Genomic DNA, 18097 nt, shown 5'->3' with positions numbered 1-18097 from the left:
AGGGTCTAAGACAGGGAACAAAATTAGGGACAACTTCTGTTGAAAAGCAAAAGCTCTGCAACGATTTTGCTTCCTTGAGACAGCCTACAGTGTTGTATACTTTATTACCAGCTCCTTTTGAGGATTAAGAAAATCCTAATTGACTTTTGTGACAGGAGTTTGCAGCTCTAGTTTCAGTTTAGCTTTGTGTGTGTGTATGTGTGTGTGTGTGTGTGTGTGTGAGAGAGAGAGAGAGAGAGAGAGAGAGAGAGAGAGAGCTGGATGTTGGGATTTTGAGTGCTAGCTTTTTAGTTACAACCCAACTTCACTCTACACATCTTACAGCAGATATAAACTCAGTATAACACACCATCTTGCTCTGATGTGTTTTGACTGTTAAAAGGACCAATAGAGCTTTTTGAAAACACAATCACTTTTCAGTTCAGAAATAAAAAACTTTGCTTCCTTGTCCACATGTAAAGAATTGCAGAATTTGAGGGGGGGGAAGACACCCACAATGATGGGTTTTGTTTTTGTTTTTGTTTTTTTTACCTAAAATACCATTTGTATCTAGACAAAAAGAAATAATGTATAGATGCAAAAAAAATGCCATTTACTTAAACACGAGCGTATTTGTTGACAGGACAAAAAAAGAGAGAAAAATAACTTAACCTAGACTCTCTTCAGAAGTCAGAAGAGACCTTTAAGTTGTCATTTTTTGAGTGGTAGAACCTAGGAATAAGCGCCACCCCTTTGCAGGGCTTGGTTACTGTTAAGTAGATGTTTTTTCTCCTTTTATAAGTACAGGTGCAAGTAATTAGGATCATTTTGGTCTGAAATGGATTGAATGGATTAACAGACTTTGACTTTGGATTGCAGACTGTGGATACAGAAGCTTCTGTCTGCCACTGATTTTTTTTTCACCATCCATGAGTCAGTTTTTGGTTTTAAAACTGACTCATGGAGTCCATGGATGGACTCATGGAAACCTAACCCTAACCCTTTTTCACCATCCATGAGTCAGTTTTTGGTTATTTTGGTTACTGTTACGGCTGTGGCCATAAGAACACTGTGTGGGCTGTTTGTTCTGTGTCTCTTTACTGTGTTTAAGACTCTTTACAGGTCCCTTCCCTAATGAAGAGTAGTGAGCAGCTGATTGGACCATGGAACAGGTGACCACATTCAAAAAGCCGCTCTGACAGCTCCAGGGAGAGAGAGAGAGAGAGTGTGGAACGAGCGAGTAGCCTGACAGCCGTCGCAGTCCTGACCCTGGTTTTCCCAGCCTGTGTTTATCTTGTGTATTTGTGGGAGTGTGAATTGTAAAAGCCGCTCCTAGTGCATTAGCTGAGAGCTTAGGCACTCGTGGGCTGAAGCGGAAGGGGTGAGCTGCCTTTTCTTTTGGAATCGTTTTCTCCTGTTTTCTTGGTCAGGGAGCGAGGGATAGCTCTGTCATTTGTTTGTTCTTTTTTCTTTCTTAGGGTTTAGTTAGTCTTTTCTGGTGGGACTTAGTTGGTTTTGTTTATTATTTTGGCCTGGGCTCACCCTGGAGCTATGCTTCTTGTCCTTAAATAAAATCACTTTTTTTTACTCACAACTGGTTTGGATGTTTGGCTTGGGAACCAGGGCGGGGATTTGTCTCTCTCTCCTCCAACCTTATGTGCGTCCCTACCCGCCTAGACTAGGGGCGTAACATAAATGGGGGCTCGTCCCTTTTCGTTCGTGTGATTGGTTCGTTTCCTTTTTGCGTTTGTGGTGGGGGGGAAACGTCGTGCGCGAGTTTTGCGGCTCTGGAGTGCGCGGATGCGGTTGGGTGTCTGCGGAGTTGTGTTTTCCTTTTTCGCTTTGCTCGTGATGTCGTTTGACATGGATGATTTTGCGCAACGTCCCTCCATTGAAAAGTTGGAGCGGTGCACAAAAGCAGATTTGTTGGTAGTGGCTAACTTATTCAGGGTGGATGTTCCGTTGAATGCTAAGAAGGCGGAAATTAAACACTGTTTGGTGGAGAGACTGGTGGACAGGGGAGTGTTTGGGGGGCAGAAAACCTCGCCGAGTGGGTCTGGGAGTTTGGAGACGGCAGTGGGGGCGGAAGCTGCTGGGGCCGTCCCGAAGCCTTCCAAGGGGCGGATGCCGTCGGGGGCGGAAGCTCCTGTCGCCATTCAGTCTCCTGTATTTGACCCGGCTGGCCAGGTTGGGGTGGGTTTGGTGACGGAGGATCTCAGGCTTGCCCTTCGCTTGAAGGAGGTGGAGTTGGCGGCTAAGGCTAAGGAAGTTGAGCTCATGCATCTCCGCATTCGAGCTATGGAGCTTGATCGTTCTCGAGCGAGTGACGCTGCTCCCGTTCCTGTAAGTACACTCCCCGACACTCCCACCATAGACCAGTTTAACGCTAGCAAACAGATTGTTTTGGTACCTCCTTTTAGGGAAGGAGAGGTTGACTCATATTTCACTGCTTTTGAGCGCATCGCAACCACTTTAAAATGGCCAAAGGACGTCTGGAGTCTGTTGCTGCAATGCAAATTAATAGGAAGAGCGCAGGAGGTCTGTGCGAGTCTTTCTATTGCGGACAGCTTGGATTATGAGGTTGTCAAATCCACTATTTTGCGGGCTTATGAACTTGTCCCAGAGGCGTATCGACAGAAGTTTCGTGCCTGTCGCAAGTTTGATAGTCAAACGTTTGTGGAATTTGCACGTGAGAAAACTGTCTTATTTGACAAGTGGGTGGCTGCCAGTCACGCGGAGGACTTTACTCAGCTAAAGGAGTTGATCCTGCTGGAAGAGTTCAAGACATGTCTCCCTGAAAACATTGTCGTGTATCTTAATGAGCAGAAGGTGGGGTTACTGTCTAAAGCCGCGGTCCTTGCCGACGAGTTTGTGTTAACTCATCGTGCTGCACTTTCGACAGAGCGCCGTGAGTACACTTCCTCACCTCGTCCTGTCAGAAGTTATAGGGTTTCCCCTAAGCGCCAGACACGTTCTGCTGCTATTCCTATGTCAGATCGCAAATGTTTTTATTGTCATGAAATCGGGCACCTCGTTGCTGCTTGCCCATCACTACAGCGCAGGGAGCAGGCCAACACGGTGAGGAAGCCGAAAAGTGTGGGTTTCGTTCGTTCTATGTCAGCTTCCACTTCACCTAGCAATGGAGTGGGAAGTGAAGGCTTTGATGAGAGCTACCGCCCTTTTGTGTCGGAGGGGTTTGTTTCGTTGAATGAAAAAGAGGAGGATCGGGTGCCGATCATGATTCTGCGTGACACTGGGGCCGCGCAGACTCTTATTTTGAAGGGTATTCTACCTTTTTCTGATGACTCTTTTTGTGGTTCGGATGCTCTTGTCTGGGGTGTAAAAATGGATGTACTGCGTGTGCCACTGCACAATGTGTTTCTTCAATCGCCGCTCGTTTCGGGTTCGGTACCGGTTGGCGTGCGCGACCAGTTGCCAGTGCCCGGAGTTGCGATGATTCTGGGGAATGATTTGGCTAACGGAAAAGTGTTTTCTACCCCGAGAGTGGTTGAGATACCGGTGCCTGATATTTCATTACCTAACCCTGTCGCTGAGGAGCATTCCTCCTCTGTTTTTCCTGCTTGCGCGGTAACTCGTGCACATAGGCGCAAGTACGGTGACGTGGATTTATCTGATTCTTTTCTCTGTGCTGGTGGTGGGCCGGAGTCTGAATCTGAAACCCGTGTTCCACTGACGGGCGACTCTGAGGCGATGCTGCCTATTAGCCCATCAGTGACACCTCAACTGTCTTTGGAAATCAACAAAAAGGAGTTGGTTTCGGCACAGCAGAGTGACCCAACTCTTGTGAGTTGTTTTTCCGCTGCCAACTCTAGCGACCAGTACCCTCGTGTTTATAGTGTCGAGGATGACGTGTTGATGCGTACTTGGTATCCGCCTACAGCTGGTGATTTGGGTTGGAATGTGTTTAAACAGGTTCTGGTGCCTCAACAGTACCGACCCAAAGTTCTTGGTCTTGCCCATGACAGTTTTTCTGGACATTTAGGTATTAGGAAAACCTATCACCGCATTCTGCGTCATTTCTTTTGGCCAGGATTGAAGAATGACGTTGCTCAGTATTGTCGTTCTTGTCACACCTGTCAGATTAGTGGTAAGCCTAACCAAGTCATTCCACCCGCTCCATTACACCCTATTCCAGTTTTAGGGGAACCTTTTGAACACATCCTCATCGACTGCGTTGGTCCGCTCCCTAAAACAAAATCGGGTCACCAGTACCTCTTGACTCTGATGTGTGTTGCTACCCGTTTTCCCGAGGAAATTCCGTTGCGCACCCTTAAGGTTAAACCAGTTGTTAAGGCATTGGTGAACTTTTTCTCTATTTTTGGTTTACCAAAAGCTGTTCAAACTGACCAAGGCTCTAATTTCATGTCTAGGATTTTTGCTCAGGTTTTGCAGTCACTTGGCATTAAACATCGGAAATCTAGTGCCTATCATCCGGAGTCGCAAGGTGCGCTCGAGCGGTTTCATCAGACATTGAAATCGATGATGCGGAAATTTTGCCTTGAGTCTCAAAAGGAGTGGGATGAGGGGTTGCCGCTGCTTCTTTTAGCAGTGAGAGAAAGTGTGCAGGAGTCATTAGGATTTAGCCCTGCTGAGCTGGTGTTCGGTCACACAGTGCGTGGCCCCTTGCGATTGCTTAAGGAGAACTTCCTGTCCGACACTGTTGCCCCTAAGGAAAATGTGTTAGACTATGTGAGCTCTTTCAGAGAGCGTTTGCATAAAGCGTGCGCAATTGCACGGGATGCTCTCAGTGCAACACAAGGTAAGATGAAGAGGAAGTTTGATGTGAAGGCTGTGCAGCGAAAATTTGAGGTTGGTGATAAAGTTTTAACACTTTTACCGGTCCCTGGATCTTCCCTCCAGGCCAAGTTCAGTGGTCCGTATACAGTGCAGGCGAAATTGAGTGACACGGATTATGTCATCGACACCCCAGAGCGAAGGAAAAAGTGCCGTGTGTGTCATATTAATATGATGAAGCCCTACTTTGCTGGTGGTGTGTCAACAGTTGCGACTATGGGGGTGCCGGTTTCCGAAACTCGGTATGACCCAGTAGGTGACGATTTGGTTTTCGGTTGTGCTGTGGGCTGCGCACGACTTAGGAATTCTGAAATCCTACGTGATTTAAGGTCACATTTAACTGGGGTAGACGATGATGTCCGAAATGACGTGTGTCGGTTGATTGAAAATCATCCTAATCTTTTCTCGGACACTCCATCCTGTACCACCGTGTTGGAGCATGATATCGATGTGGGGGACCATCCTCCAATCAAACAGCATGCCTACCGGGTGAATCCCACTAAGCGTGCTCTTTTCCAGACAGAAGTCTCTTATCTGTTGGAGAATTGTCTTGCTGTCCCTAGCTCTAGTGCGTGGAGTTCCCCATGTCTCCTAGTGCCTAAAGCGGATAAGACCCCACGGTTTTGTACAGATTTTCGGAAGGTGAACAGTGTGACCAAGCCTGACTCCTATCCTCTGCCCAGAATGGAGGATTGTGTTGATAGGGTCGGTTCTGCGACCTTCGTTACCAAGCTGGACTTGTTAAAGGGCTATTGGCAAGTTCCCCTAACATCACGTGCGGCCGAAATCTCTGCTTTTGTTACTCCTGACCATTTTCTCCAGTACACTGTCATGCCTTTCGGGTTGCGCAACGCTCCCGCCACATTTCAACGGCTCATGAATATCGTGCTGGGCGGCGTCTGCAAGTGTGAAGTGTATTTGGATGACATTGTCGTCTATTCAGACACCTGGTCAGAGCATATGGAGACACTCACTGATGTGTTCCATCGCTTGGAAAGGGCATCCCTCACCCTCAACCTCGCCAAGTGTGATTTTGGTAAAGCCATGGTAACGTACTTAGGAAAACAGGTGGGTCAGGGGCAAGTGCGCCCTATCTCGGCCAAAATCCAGGCCATACTGGATTTTCCTGCCCCTCAGACTAGGCGTGAGCTTCGCCGTTTCCTCGGCATGGTGGGCTACTACCGGAGTTTCTGTCAAAACTTCGCGGACGTGGTCGCACCTCTCACTAGCCTCACTAGTGTGTTGAGACCTTTTGTGTGGACCTCTGCGTGTCAGAGTGCGTTCCGGGCTGTTAAGACTCTCCTGTGCAGTGCGCCAGTGCTGGCCGCCCCTGATTTTGCACGCCCTTTTAAGTTGGAAGTGGACGCCAGTGCAAACGGGGCAGGTGCCGTATTGCTGCAGGAAGACCATCATGGTGTGGATCACCCAATCGGCTATTTCTCAAAGAAATTCAATGTCCATCAGCGAGGGTACAGCACAATTGAGAAAGAGGCCCTCTCTCTGCTGTTTGCATTGCAGCATTTCGAGGTGTATGTCGGTGGCAGTCCCTCGCCTGTGATTGTTTATACCGACCACAATCCCTTGGTATTCCTAATGCGGATGCGGAACTCGAACCAAAGGCTGATGAGGTGGTCCCTCCTGGTGCAGGACTTCAATTTGGAAATCCGTCATAAAAAGGGCACAGAGAATGTGTTAGCGGATGCCCTATCCCGTGTTTTCCCTTAAACATGACTGTCCAAAACATCTACAAAGGAGATGTCTTTGATTTTGGGAAGGGGGGTGTTACGGCTGTGGCCATAAGAACACTGTGTGGGCTGTTTGTTCTGTGTCTCTTTACTGTGTTTAAGACTCTTTACAGGTCCCTCCCCTAATGAAGAGTAGTGAGCAGCTGATTGGACCATGGAACAGGTGACCACATTCAAAAAGCCGCTCTGACAGCTCCAGGGAGAGAGAGAGAGAGAGTGTGGAACGAGCAAGTAGCCTGACAGCCGTCGCAGTCCTGACCCTGGTTTTCCCAGCCTGTGTTTATCTTGTGTATTTGTGGGAGTGTGAATTGTAAAAGCCGCTCCTAGTGCATTAGCTGAGAGCTTAGGCACTCGTGGGCTGAAGCGGAAGGGGTGAGCTGCCTTTTCTTTTGGAATCGTTTTCTCCTGTTTTCTTGGTCAGGGAGCGAGGGATAGCTCTGTCATTTGTTTGTTCTTTTTTCTTTCTTAGGGTTTAGTTAGTCTTTTCTGGTGGGACTTAGTTGGTTTTGTTTATTATTTTGGCCTGGGCTCACCCTGGAGCTATGCTTCTTGTCCTTAAATAAAATCACTTTTTTTTACTCACAACTGGTTTGGATGTTTGGCTTGGGAACCAGGGCGGGGATTTGTCTCTCTCTCCTCCAACCTTATGTGCGTCCCTACCCGCCTAGACTAGGGGCGTAATTTTCGGTTTTTACCAAAATTTCAAGTGAATAGACTTGCAATTTTGACTTACTAACCTGAAACAAGGGTTGAGATTAGGGGTTAAGATTAGGGCTTAAGGTTTTAGGATTCCTGAGACTTACTAACTCAAAATCCTATGAAATTAAATCAAAACTGACAGGAAGTTTTAGGTAATTGAGTCAAAATTTATATGACCTGAAATTGTGACTTATGGTTGGCAAATGTATTTACTTATATATTTATAGTTGGGGGATATTCTTTTTTTTATTGGCAGAAAAAAACTTCCATATTTGAACTTGGCAACAGTTGGGTTGCTGCTCCTTGGCAGGTAGCTCCATGCCCTCCTGGGTTTTAATTGCACCTTAGAACACACATGCATCAACATTACAATGAGCGGGTGGAGGGAGGTTTGGAGTCTTCTCCCACCCCCATTCTCTGCGGCCTGCTGGAGCGGGAGGGCTAGTAGGAGGAGTTGGCCGTCCGACTGCGGTCTGGGGTGTGGGGCCTCCCTGCTGCTGCGGAGTCGGGGTGGTCTGCCTCTCCCCACCGCAGGGAAAAGGGTAACACCACCTGGGTCTGGGTGCAATTCCCCCCTCCAGGGGCAAGGGTACCTAGACCCGGTTTGTAGAGTACGCTTGGGGAGTGTGATTGTGTGTACAGCGTCTCTTTATGTCTGTCTCCACGTTGGTTGAGTGTGGAGTGAGTGCATATGAGAGCATGAGGGTGGGAATGGATGTTTGTGTCTGTGTGTGCCTGTATGTCTGTGTCTATATGTCAGGTTGGGTATCAGACGCCACCTCTCTGGGGACACCTCAGGCCCTCCAAGGTTTGGAGGCCTATCTCCACCCACCACCACTTCCCCTGCCGGTGGCGGACTCCCTCAGGTGTCGGTGTGTTGGTGGTTCTTTGTGTCTGGGGGTGGGCGTCCGGGTACACACCGGCTCACTCCTTGGCGGCCGCTTGTCGGGGCCTGGGGCCTGGGGCTCGCTCGGGCCCCTTTGGAGGTGGGGTGCCCCCGGCCTCTCGGCCTGGGGCTCGGTCACTCAGGCACAGCTGGGGGCCGGCGGAGCTCACGGGCGCGTCACTGCAACTCCCCCTGACTTCTGCTCCGCGGCTGCTGGGCGAGCCCTCATCTGGGACTCTCCTCAGCTCTTACTGGAACAGTGGCGCGGCTGCCCCTCTGTTGGTCTTCCATGGTCTCTTGTGTTCTGGGGTCCTCTGGATGTCTGGAGTTTTGATCTCCTCCATACCCGCTTCACACCCTGGAGGACGGGGCTGTGGCCCCCCCACACTCCCTAGCAGATCATTACATGGAGAAACCTTTGGAATGCAAGCATGCTGATCCACACAGGTATGCACACATGGGTATTCACAGACGCGGACTAAAGCTTTCTTGGCTGCTGCCTCAAAGCACACTGTGCGCTGTCTATCTTGCGTGCTGCACAATATCGTTTATTATTTAGTAAATATTGATATCTATGACTAGCTAGTTTATTGTGATGGTGCTTTGTTTTCTCTATTATTATGTTGCTCTTTGTTGTTTGCTGTCTCCTCTGTTTGTTTGTTTTTTTTGTTTGTTTGTTTTTTTCTCCATACAGGTGACCCAGGAGTTCTTTTTTTTTTTCTCTCTCTTCCCCCCCCTTCTCACGTCTCTTCTCCCCTTTGGTTTTCTTTCTTTCTCTCCCCCTCTTTCTCTCATTCATTCCCCCTGTCCTATTTATTAAAAAAAAAAAAAAAAAAAAAAAAATGACAAAGGATGAACTGAAGCTCTGCCATCACGTAATGTCGCATACTGCTGTTTCTGATGTCATTTAAAAAAAACAAAAAAAACAAAAAAAAAAAAACAGTTGGGTCAAGTAATACATTTAGTGTGGGCAGAAGGTGCCTGTATAAATCCAATAGCAATACTCTTCAATGCTTTTTCATGAAGGCCATGGTGGGAACACCGATAGCTGCAATAGCATGGAGGTAAGTACGGAGATAGTGAAAAGGATAGAGAGGAAAGTAAATGGCAGCAGGCGGAGAGAGGTCAGAAGAATAAGACGCATCCCACATAGCAAAACTGGTATCGCCCAGATCTGGCCCACACAGTGTGCTTACACATGGCCCACATACCGCAAAGAATGACGGCCCTTTGGTGGCCCAGATGTGGTTGGCCAGAGGTGGCCCACACATGGGCCAGCACAAGGCCGATTGCAGACACACTAGTGGTCCTATGCTGGCCCAGAACAGTTTCAGCTCTGGCCCCAGATGTCAGCCTAATATGTACCTTAATCAAGCCATGTAATAACAACATGTGCCAGAACATAATAGTGCAAAAGTAGCATGACAAAACTGTTCAGACAGTGAATGGATTGATTCTTATACAGCGCTTTTCTGCTTTCCAAAGAGCTCTATACAACATGTTATACTCATCCAATCACACACTTTCTCTTAACTGAGTGCTTCCTCACTGCATTCATACACATTCACACTCCTGACATGCAGACTTAGAACCACTAACCTTCCGATCAGTAGGTGACCTGCTCTACCTCCTGAGCTACAGCCACTCAGTGGTAAACAGTAAACCCTCACTAGGTTTAGGATAAAGTGTACACTCACAAACCTGTCAAACCTGTATTTGAAATGTTGGCTACCATGGCAGTATAGAATTGCAACATGGCATTTGGATCTTCCTGTTTTCTATGAGCATGGGCCACATAAACCAAACCACAATCGGGCCAGATGTGGCATGCCATCACATAAACAGTGCCATCTATGCCCATATCTGGATGACATACCACTAGATTTGTAGTCAACACCGCCTAAACCAAGACCAAGACAATACCAAGACCAGAGGGTATCGAGACCAAGACAGACTGAGTCAAGACCAAGACAAAGTTGAGACGAGACCAAGACCGAGACCGAGACAAAAAAGTCTTTAAACTGCAGCCAGATGCTGCTTCGTTTACGGGTGTCAGGCATATTTATGTGTTTATGAGATGCACTCACACAGCCCTCCTCACTGCTGTCTACTGTCTCACTCACTTACTGAGAGGACAGACACATGCTCCACTTGACTGTCGCGTCTCTCACCCTCTCTGATATATATATATATCCTCGCATGTGATTGGCTATAATATGGAGGGATTGTAGCATAGCTGAGCCACTGTGTGAGAGCTGAGCAGCGAAAGGAAATTAAGTGAGTAGCCGGCTCTCGCTCAATGGGAGTCGACTCTTCTGATTCACTACAAAGCACTCTGTTAGAGCTGATGCTTTTGCGCACGACACATTATCGAACATTACATTGTGTGTCATGGATACCGTTGACTCCAAATCTCCCGACCACTATGTCGATCTGAGACAGCAAGACCGAGACAGTGAGACCAAGACAAGACCGAGGGATCCAAGACCAAGACCAAAGTCCGTCGAGACCAATACAAGACCAAGACCACGTAAAAGTGGTCACGAGACATCCAACTCTACATACCACTTACCATGCCAGAAGCAGCCAGCAGTGCCGATTTGACACCAGACTTGTCTGCTATGTCGGATGAGGAGGCTAACTTGGAAGGATTAGACAGTGAGAGTTGTGAAGGTGAGATGAAGTCTAAAGTGGAATCCCTTCATGTTGTGGTGAGGTTGGAAGGTGATGGTGGGATAAAGATAATGGAGCTGCTAAATTTCACACACAAAAAAAAAAATCAAAGCCAAAGTTGGTGAGGCTACGTATCCCTGGATGTTGGAGGATGACCTGATGATAAAACTGCATCAAACTGAAGTCAGTGGAATTATGAGCTTCCTAAGTGTAAGAACAATTCAGATTAAAATTGGGGAAAAGTGGCGAATATATAGAAAAGAGTTGGAAGACAGAATCAACTAAGGAGGGGAAAAGTGAGATTTTGCATTTTAAATAGAAAAAAGGCAATGTAATTTTTGAATAAGAAAGTTAGAGAAGGAACGGTTCTAAAGCTACATGGATATAACCTTGAAAGCTTTTGGGTTTTCTTGGACTGCACTTTGACGGTAGAGTAGCTTGGAGCAATCGTGTCTAAACTATAGGAAAAAGGTGTGAGTCATCTACCAGTGTTATCAGGTGTTAAACAGCTATGGGGTGAGGAACTGATATGGCTTCAGTGAGACAAATACTGTATATGTTGCCCTAATCCGGTTGATTTTGACTTATGAGTGTTTTGTGTATGGATCAGCAGCCAAATCTTTATTGACAGAGCTGAACAATATTCAATCCCTAGCTCTTATGATTTGTGTTTGCACAGCATATGTGTGATTATGTGTGTGATTGGGTGAGTGAGGCTTGTAGTAAAAAGTGCTTTGATTGCTCACTTAGAGTAGAAAGGTGCTACAAAGGTACATTCGGGAGATCTCCTCTTCAAGTGGAGGTAGGTGAAATGTCACTTTGGATTCAAAGGAGGCAGCTTGCAGCAAATTACTGGATCAGTTTAAGGGGACATAATGAAAGCCATCCTACAAAGAAGGTCTTAAAGGCTTGTTGGGGAGAGGAGAAAAGTACTGAAAATTTGTCTGGGATGATTAGACGTAGCTCAACAAATGAAAGTCTGTAAAACAGGCAGCTGTCTCTCTGCACTTTCACTCTAGAAGTTTAAAAATGCTTATGTTAACAGCCAATGATTACATATTAAAAGAAGGAACAAGAAAGCAGATCTTGTTCAGATGTATTACAGTCTCGAGGACCTTAAATCTAGTAAATGTGCACAAGTTACTGATGGGTTAAAAGATACACAACCAAAGGCAACAGAGGCAGCAGTGGCTATTCCCAGGCACAAGAATGTTTGATGTAAAAGGAGATCAAATCATCCAAGTCTATATTCTGTTGAGCAGTGTGTAATTTTGCTAACTTTGAAGTGGGCAGAGCAAATGTTTATGAGATACTTTCAGTCAAGGCAATCAAGGAAAACATAGTATTCATGTGGGTGCTAGCTCACAAAACATTCTACTGGTAATCTGTGTAACAAAATAATCAGTGGAGCATGTTTTGATTTGAAGCTTATGCTATGAGGAAGTCATTTGAGCATATTTTGATTTCATGCTTCTGGTATGAGGAAGAAAGAAGGTGGGATACACGTGGTTGGGTTAGAAAATGTCTTAGCAATGCATTCAGGTGTGGCGACCCAACAGATGACAGGAAAGTGTAGGTTTCTGAAAACTACTCGACTATTTCTGAAAATATAGTTACGTTGGACTGTTGAGAAACGTATGATTAGCTAATGTCACAGTTAATACCCAGAGAATATCCAACATTAAGCCACAAACCTGCCTTTAATGTATCATGTTACTGTTATCACAGAAGTATGCTACATGAAAGTGTTTTTTGGATTGCATGTTCTGACTTCTCTATATGAAGGAAAATATTTTTCCCTTCCATTTTGTCAATGAATTGCTGATATTTCTGTTTATACATAATTTGCTGAGCCATTGTTTTAAAAAAAAAGACTTACAAGGTAAACTTTGGCTGCAAATGGCAAAGAGATTTGTGTTATTCACTTCTTTCATCACTGAGCAGTGACTGAAATGAGGAAGTGTTTCATTCAAATCATTAGTGTGGTAGAACTTTATAATGAATGATTAACGTCTCTCAAATTAACTTATTTTTCCTTTTGGCTTCTTTAATGGGCTTCAGATTATTGTTAAAATGTGAGTGTGATTCTGCACAAATGTTTATCCTTGAAATTTAAGAATATGGCAAGGAGAAGCTCAACCCAAAGGTCCACTTACTAATGGCTTACCATGACCCAAAGAGGTCAGTAACCTTAACTGTCTCTACCTCCACAACATTATGTTTTTATATTCACATGAAAAAGAGTTGTCTGTTGGAAATATCAAACAAAAGCCTAGGGCGTGAAGGGGGAAATTGTACAGAGCTATCATCTGCATTTTTTGCACCTCCTAACTAGTTTACAAGCAAAAGATACGAGGCATTGCCTGCCAAAACTTGTATGAAACTTTCCACATGATATCTTTTTGTTCACTATGATGAACATAATCAAGCAGATAAATGTAAGCAATTTATTTCCCCCATTGTAAATTTATTTGAAATAACATGGGTAGTCTTACAGGTCATATTTTCCTCTGCAACAACAACGTCAAAATTGATGAACGATACAGAGTTTTGAAGTTTGAATGGTTGAAAACTTCTGAGGTACAGATGTCATTTTGTTTCTGAAACTGTTTTATGTTTGCTGTGCACTCAAGCTTGTTATTTACGCTGACATTTTAAATGCTCTCCTAGAAAACTATTTATCTGTGGCATGTGTGCACCTTGTAAATTCCTTCATTCAGCGTGAACGCAAAAATGTAGCCACTGGTAGTGCTTATCTTTGATTTGATGGATTTCAAATTTTGAAAACTAATGAACTGTGAGTAAGTGGTATTTAGAGGCATTACCTGAGTAAAACAAAACAAGTATTGCTATCAAAATTAAAAAGATTACTGTGAAAAGTGAAATTAATCTCCTAAATATTCACTTTCAAAGCGGAAATTAATGGATTATATCATGACACCCTTTTACTTACTATCCCTTGCTATTTTACACTAATCTTAAAGACCTGTAAATAAATTTAATTATGTTACAGCAGCTTTACACTTTACTTTTGTAGCAGCAAAATCAGGTTTATATGAAAATTGGGATCTTTTCTGATCTTTTGCTTTCTGACATATTCTGTATGCCTCTCGACTAGATACTAGTTACTTGGTTTTATCTGAGACTAGCTCAGATAAAACCAAATTATCATAAAAAATGAAATGGAACTCAAGAAAGTTTATAGAGAATAATTAGCAAATGAGCCTCATTTAGCACATTAATTTGATTTGTATGACACATTTATGCAAAGATTCAGTCTCAGGTTCAGGTACATTAACTCTACAACATGATGACAGTGCAGGACTGTGTGTTTATGTGCTTTTTTCCCCTCATCAATATTAACCAAAAATCAATTAGTACAGTCTCCAGATTGCCCAGCCATTCCACAGAAGACTTCCTGTATTTCATAAATACAGGAAATCCTGTTTCTTGCAACTGTGGATTACATTTATTGACAAATATCCATGAAGTCATGGTATTTCACAGACAGATTACCAAAATAAGCACCTTATGTAATTATGCCTCTCAGACAGCCATTCAACACGAGAAGTAGGCGGGCTGAGTTTGTGGTTATTCAGCAAACAACAATGATTACTGATCCCATCGTATCCTTTTAATCCTCTCTGCTACTCAACATTCTGCATCTAAAAAGATTTTGAAAGCTGACTGTGAAATATGTCTGCATTCAGTCAGTTCACAGAAGTCTCACACAGGCAGTGAAAGGGCTGAAAACTTTAAATGCGATTCTCAAGAACTGTCAGATTCTCCAGAACTGTCAAACCAGTTTGTTTATCCCTGAAGGCAGTCACCACACCTCCGACAGACTGACAGAAGTCTGTGTGCTTCAATTAGACCTTTCTCACTATGCACAATAAATATAATTTGTCACACCAGCTCGTTTAAAGATAAAATTGTCTTAACTTTTGCTTATCGTCAGAAGTGACCATATTTGGATGAAAGGGTAAAAGCTAAATTTTGGAGCTTGTATATGTGTTTAAATGCTGTAAGAGTGCAGTACATGAACACTGATACTTGTTAGTTCCACCTAAAACTAGATTTGTTTTCTTCTGTTTTCTTTTGGTCCAGGAATAACCAACGGTAGCTTTTATAGACTGCAAACATTTATCGTATGAAGTAGGGCATTTTAAACATAGGAGTCTGTGGGACTTGATTCATTTTCTGGGCTCATCTTAAGTGGCCATTAGAGGAAGAGCAGTTTTTCACATGTCCACACTGGCTTAAAACATAGCTGCCTGGGCCTCCCTTTCCTCCAACAGAGCCCTTCCATGGGGCTAGCAAGGATTTTCCAGGCCAACCAGGAGACATAATCTCCCCAGGGTATCTTTTTTACATCCCATTTAAATCACAATTATTTTGGAAAAACGTTGTGCCTGCATTTGCCCCAGGGTCTTCCCTGTCTTTGTCATGCAGCATCTCTCCACATAGACATTCTGGCACACGTTTAGATGAACGTATTTAAGGAAAATGCAGTGCAACCTAAACAGACTATTAGTGTTAGCCAAAATGTTAAGAATGAAGGCTCGAACTGATTTACCAGAGCACAGTTTTCCTCACCTCTCCAAATACCCTTCCTTTTCATTTTATTTTTTTTAAGCAATGCATTTCCACTGCAGAAAAAAACAACTGGGGAAATATTTTAAAATAAGAAGTACATATTTTTAACTGATATTTTCTTAAGTAAATTTCTCTGAAATGAGATGTCCTGGAGGGCACCACAGTGGACATGTGTCCAGTCTTTTTTTTAGAATACTTTTGTTTTTAATTAGGCAACTGATTTCAACTTTTAAAACAACCTGTGTCTTATTGTTTTATGTACTTTCTTGTCTGTCACCATGTAGATCTAATTTTAATTACTCTGGTGTTTTTTTTAAACTGGTTTTGGCACTTTACTTTTGGCAAGGACATAGCTCGACTGGCCATCGGGCATACCGAGCATTTGCCCGGTGGGCCGCTGGCGATTTTTTGTTTTTATGGGCCGATGATTTTAAGCAATCACGTGATTTTCGCGCATTGCATGCCGGGAACTAGTGGCAAAACAATCCAAGTACCGCATCAAATGCAAGCATTTGCAGCACCGCAAAACGTTCATTCTCCGGTTCCAATACCTTCTTGTTTTTCTTTGCCGCACAAAAAAGGAATGTACAAAACAAAAGGAGAACAATGCCGGTCCGTACAAAGACAGACTCGACGAAAAGACAAAGAAAAGATACGAGGAAAAATCAAAGGAGTGAAAGGGTCAGACCTTTACAAGCACACAGAGTGGACCAAAGACGTTAGCGTGCTGCCCAACTTTCACCACGCTCATATTTATAATTATACGGTTCTTGGAGTGAGTGCACACACTCATGAAGTTTAGTAACTTCAGGTCACTGCAACAAGCCCAGGTACAGTTTACCGACGGATGGGTACAGGACCTTGAAATGCACCGTGTAGAAAGTAAAGACCATCGTACGAACAAAGGTAAGTTTACCAGTCTAGTTCACCAGTCTACCAATTAGTGATACAAAACAACTGTTTTATCCTGTGAATAAAAGTATATGGTTACTTTTTATCGCTGTGTAACTGAGTTCAATTGAAAGCCTGCATGCGCTAGCTAGTACCTCTTGCCACAAGTTCCCAGAATCCTTTGCGGTTTTACCCCTGAATGACGTCACATTTTCAATCTTTATCCCGGTGGGCCGGGCTCTAGTCAAAATGCCCGGGCCGATTTTTTTGTCCCAGTCCAGCCTTGGGCAAGGAGTAAGTAGACATCCAAGACAGTTTGCGCTGAAGCCACCGTGAAAAAAGCCTTATTTTGCTTATTGTTAGATGAGGACAGAAAAGCATGAAAAATCCAAGATTCATGAAGCTTTTTGTCAGTCTGTCAAAACAACTGAAAAAATAACAGTTTGAAATAAACTAAAATGAAAATTAATGGTCGGCTTTAAGAAGACAGTCCTAATACAGGACAAGAATGCTCTTTTGAAATAGGACAGCACACAGTTATTGTTTGTATGTTGAAGTCATGGATAAAAATATCACTGCACTAAAATGGGTCATTCTAAAATCACACTTAAAACAATGTAAGTAACTTTGCAAAAGATCCCACCCTTGCTAATTACACAACCAATTGTACACATAAGTTTCTTATCAGACAAATCTATGTAACAAAAGCTAGACTTTCAGTTTGACTCACTGATAAATCTCTACACAGCCATTTGGCTATTGACATTTTGATAGGCATGGCAGATAAAGAAACATACTCTAACAAAGCTTTGCTTTAAAGTACCAGCAGTAACTATTTAGAATTCCATCCTCAGTGTCATAAACATGTCATACTAAAACCAAGTGAAAGCTGCAATGCCCTAATTGCTCACTCTGTTGATTGCTTGAGAAAATACTTTTTTTTGGCACAGTCCAGTGACAATATTCCAGAGAACCCATGACAAACACTTTGACTCATTCTTGAACTGAGTCACTCCACTCATCACAGAAGGGAGAAGACTGAATTAATATGTCAAAGAGATTTTTTTTTGTTACAACGCCCATGCTTTCACTTTACAGTCTAACAGTCTGATTGATTAAACGTGTGTCTGCTACATATAACGATGCGACGTCTGCATAGCATATGACATAGTCGAGAGCAGGAGGTAGGCTTAAGTAATAAAACCGCATAGAAAAAAACGTATTAAAGCTTTCCAATAATAATTACTATTGCCATTATATTATCAACAGTGAACAGGCCAAGCACGGCTTCAAGCGTAAAAATAATTGCCATTTAGTACTCAAGAAACGCACTATTAGGAAAACACCTTACAGAAGCGCCGAGACTGTTTTCATAGCAGATATGTTTAAAGTGGCAGTAGTGGTTTGGAGAGCACCTCTTCACACTGTAACTCGTCAGTGGGCGGCTCTTGGACTGTTTTTTTTACGTATCATTATAAAGGCTTAACTCCCTCCCTCTGCGCGTTGTCCCGCTCCTGTGCTGCAAGCGCTCAGTGTCTGGATCTATGTTGTAGATAGCTGGGCTATATGCCACACATTATTAGCCTAGAGGCTGCACATTTTAAAAGTTAAATATCACGTTTTTTTGCCGATCTTCTCCTTTTGGGCTTTTCATTTTCTCCTCCACTTGGATACTGCTGACTTGGGCATTGGATATGTGCACACAGGATGATGACAACCCCTTTCCTCCCCGTAGAAGTAAAATAAAATAGGCTTTCGGACACACTGGATTTGCTCCTGTCATTCCATATGAAGAAGTCAAAAGTAAGTAGAT

The 18097-nt window shown here is 43.9% G+C and overlaps 2 protein-coding genes across 2 annotated transcripts in view; both read left to right on the top strand.

Annotated features, from left to right (window-relative positions):
- The first annotated feature begins 1131 nt into the window (after positions 1-1131).
- LOC143419756 (uncharacterized) lies at positions 1132-5674 on the top strand. The gene is made up of 3 exons (XM_076887125.1): positions 1132-1304; positions 1336-5549; positions 5617-5674. Exons 2-3 carry the CDS (start codon positions 1780-1782, stop codon positions 5672-5674), a joined length of 3828 nt encoding a protein of 1275 aa, XP_076743240.1. The 5' UTR covers positions 1132-1304; positions 1336-1779.
- Positions 5675-17779: 12105 nt separating this feature from the next.
- kitlga (kit ligand a) overlaps positions 17780-18097 on the top strand; it is a 28150-nt gene continuing 27832 nt past the window's right edge. Inside the window, exon 1 of the mRNA XM_004564440.4 lies at positions 17780-18087. Coding sequence (XP_004564497.1) covers positions 18073-18087 — 15 coding nt within the window. The 5' untranslated portion in view covers positions 17780-18072. The remainder of the gene's footprint in view (positions 18088-18097) is intronic.

Source organism: Maylandia zebra, linkage group LG7, assembly GCF_041146795.1.
Source record: "Maylandia zebra isolate NMK-2024a linkage group LG7, Mzebra_GT3a, whole genome shotgun sequence".
Lineage (NCBI taxonomy): Eukaryota > Metazoa > Chordata > Actinopteri > Cichliformes > Cichlidae > Maylandia > Maylandia zebra.
The sequence above is the reverse complement of the archived record's forward strand: the minus strand, read 5'-3'. Positions and strand labels throughout refer to the sequence as shown.

What these genes read in the sequence shown, in the direction of transcription:
- LOC143419756 (XM_076887125.1), top strand. Translation starts at nt 1,780, where the DNA reads ATGCGGTTGGGTGTCTGCGGAGTTGTGTTTTCCTTTTTCGCTTTGCTC. An exon ending in GACTTGTTAAAGGGCTATTG is followed by an intron (nt 5,550 to 5,616) that starts GCAAGTTCCCCT and finishes CATTTTCTCCAG; the next exon opens with TACACTGTCATGCCTTTCGG.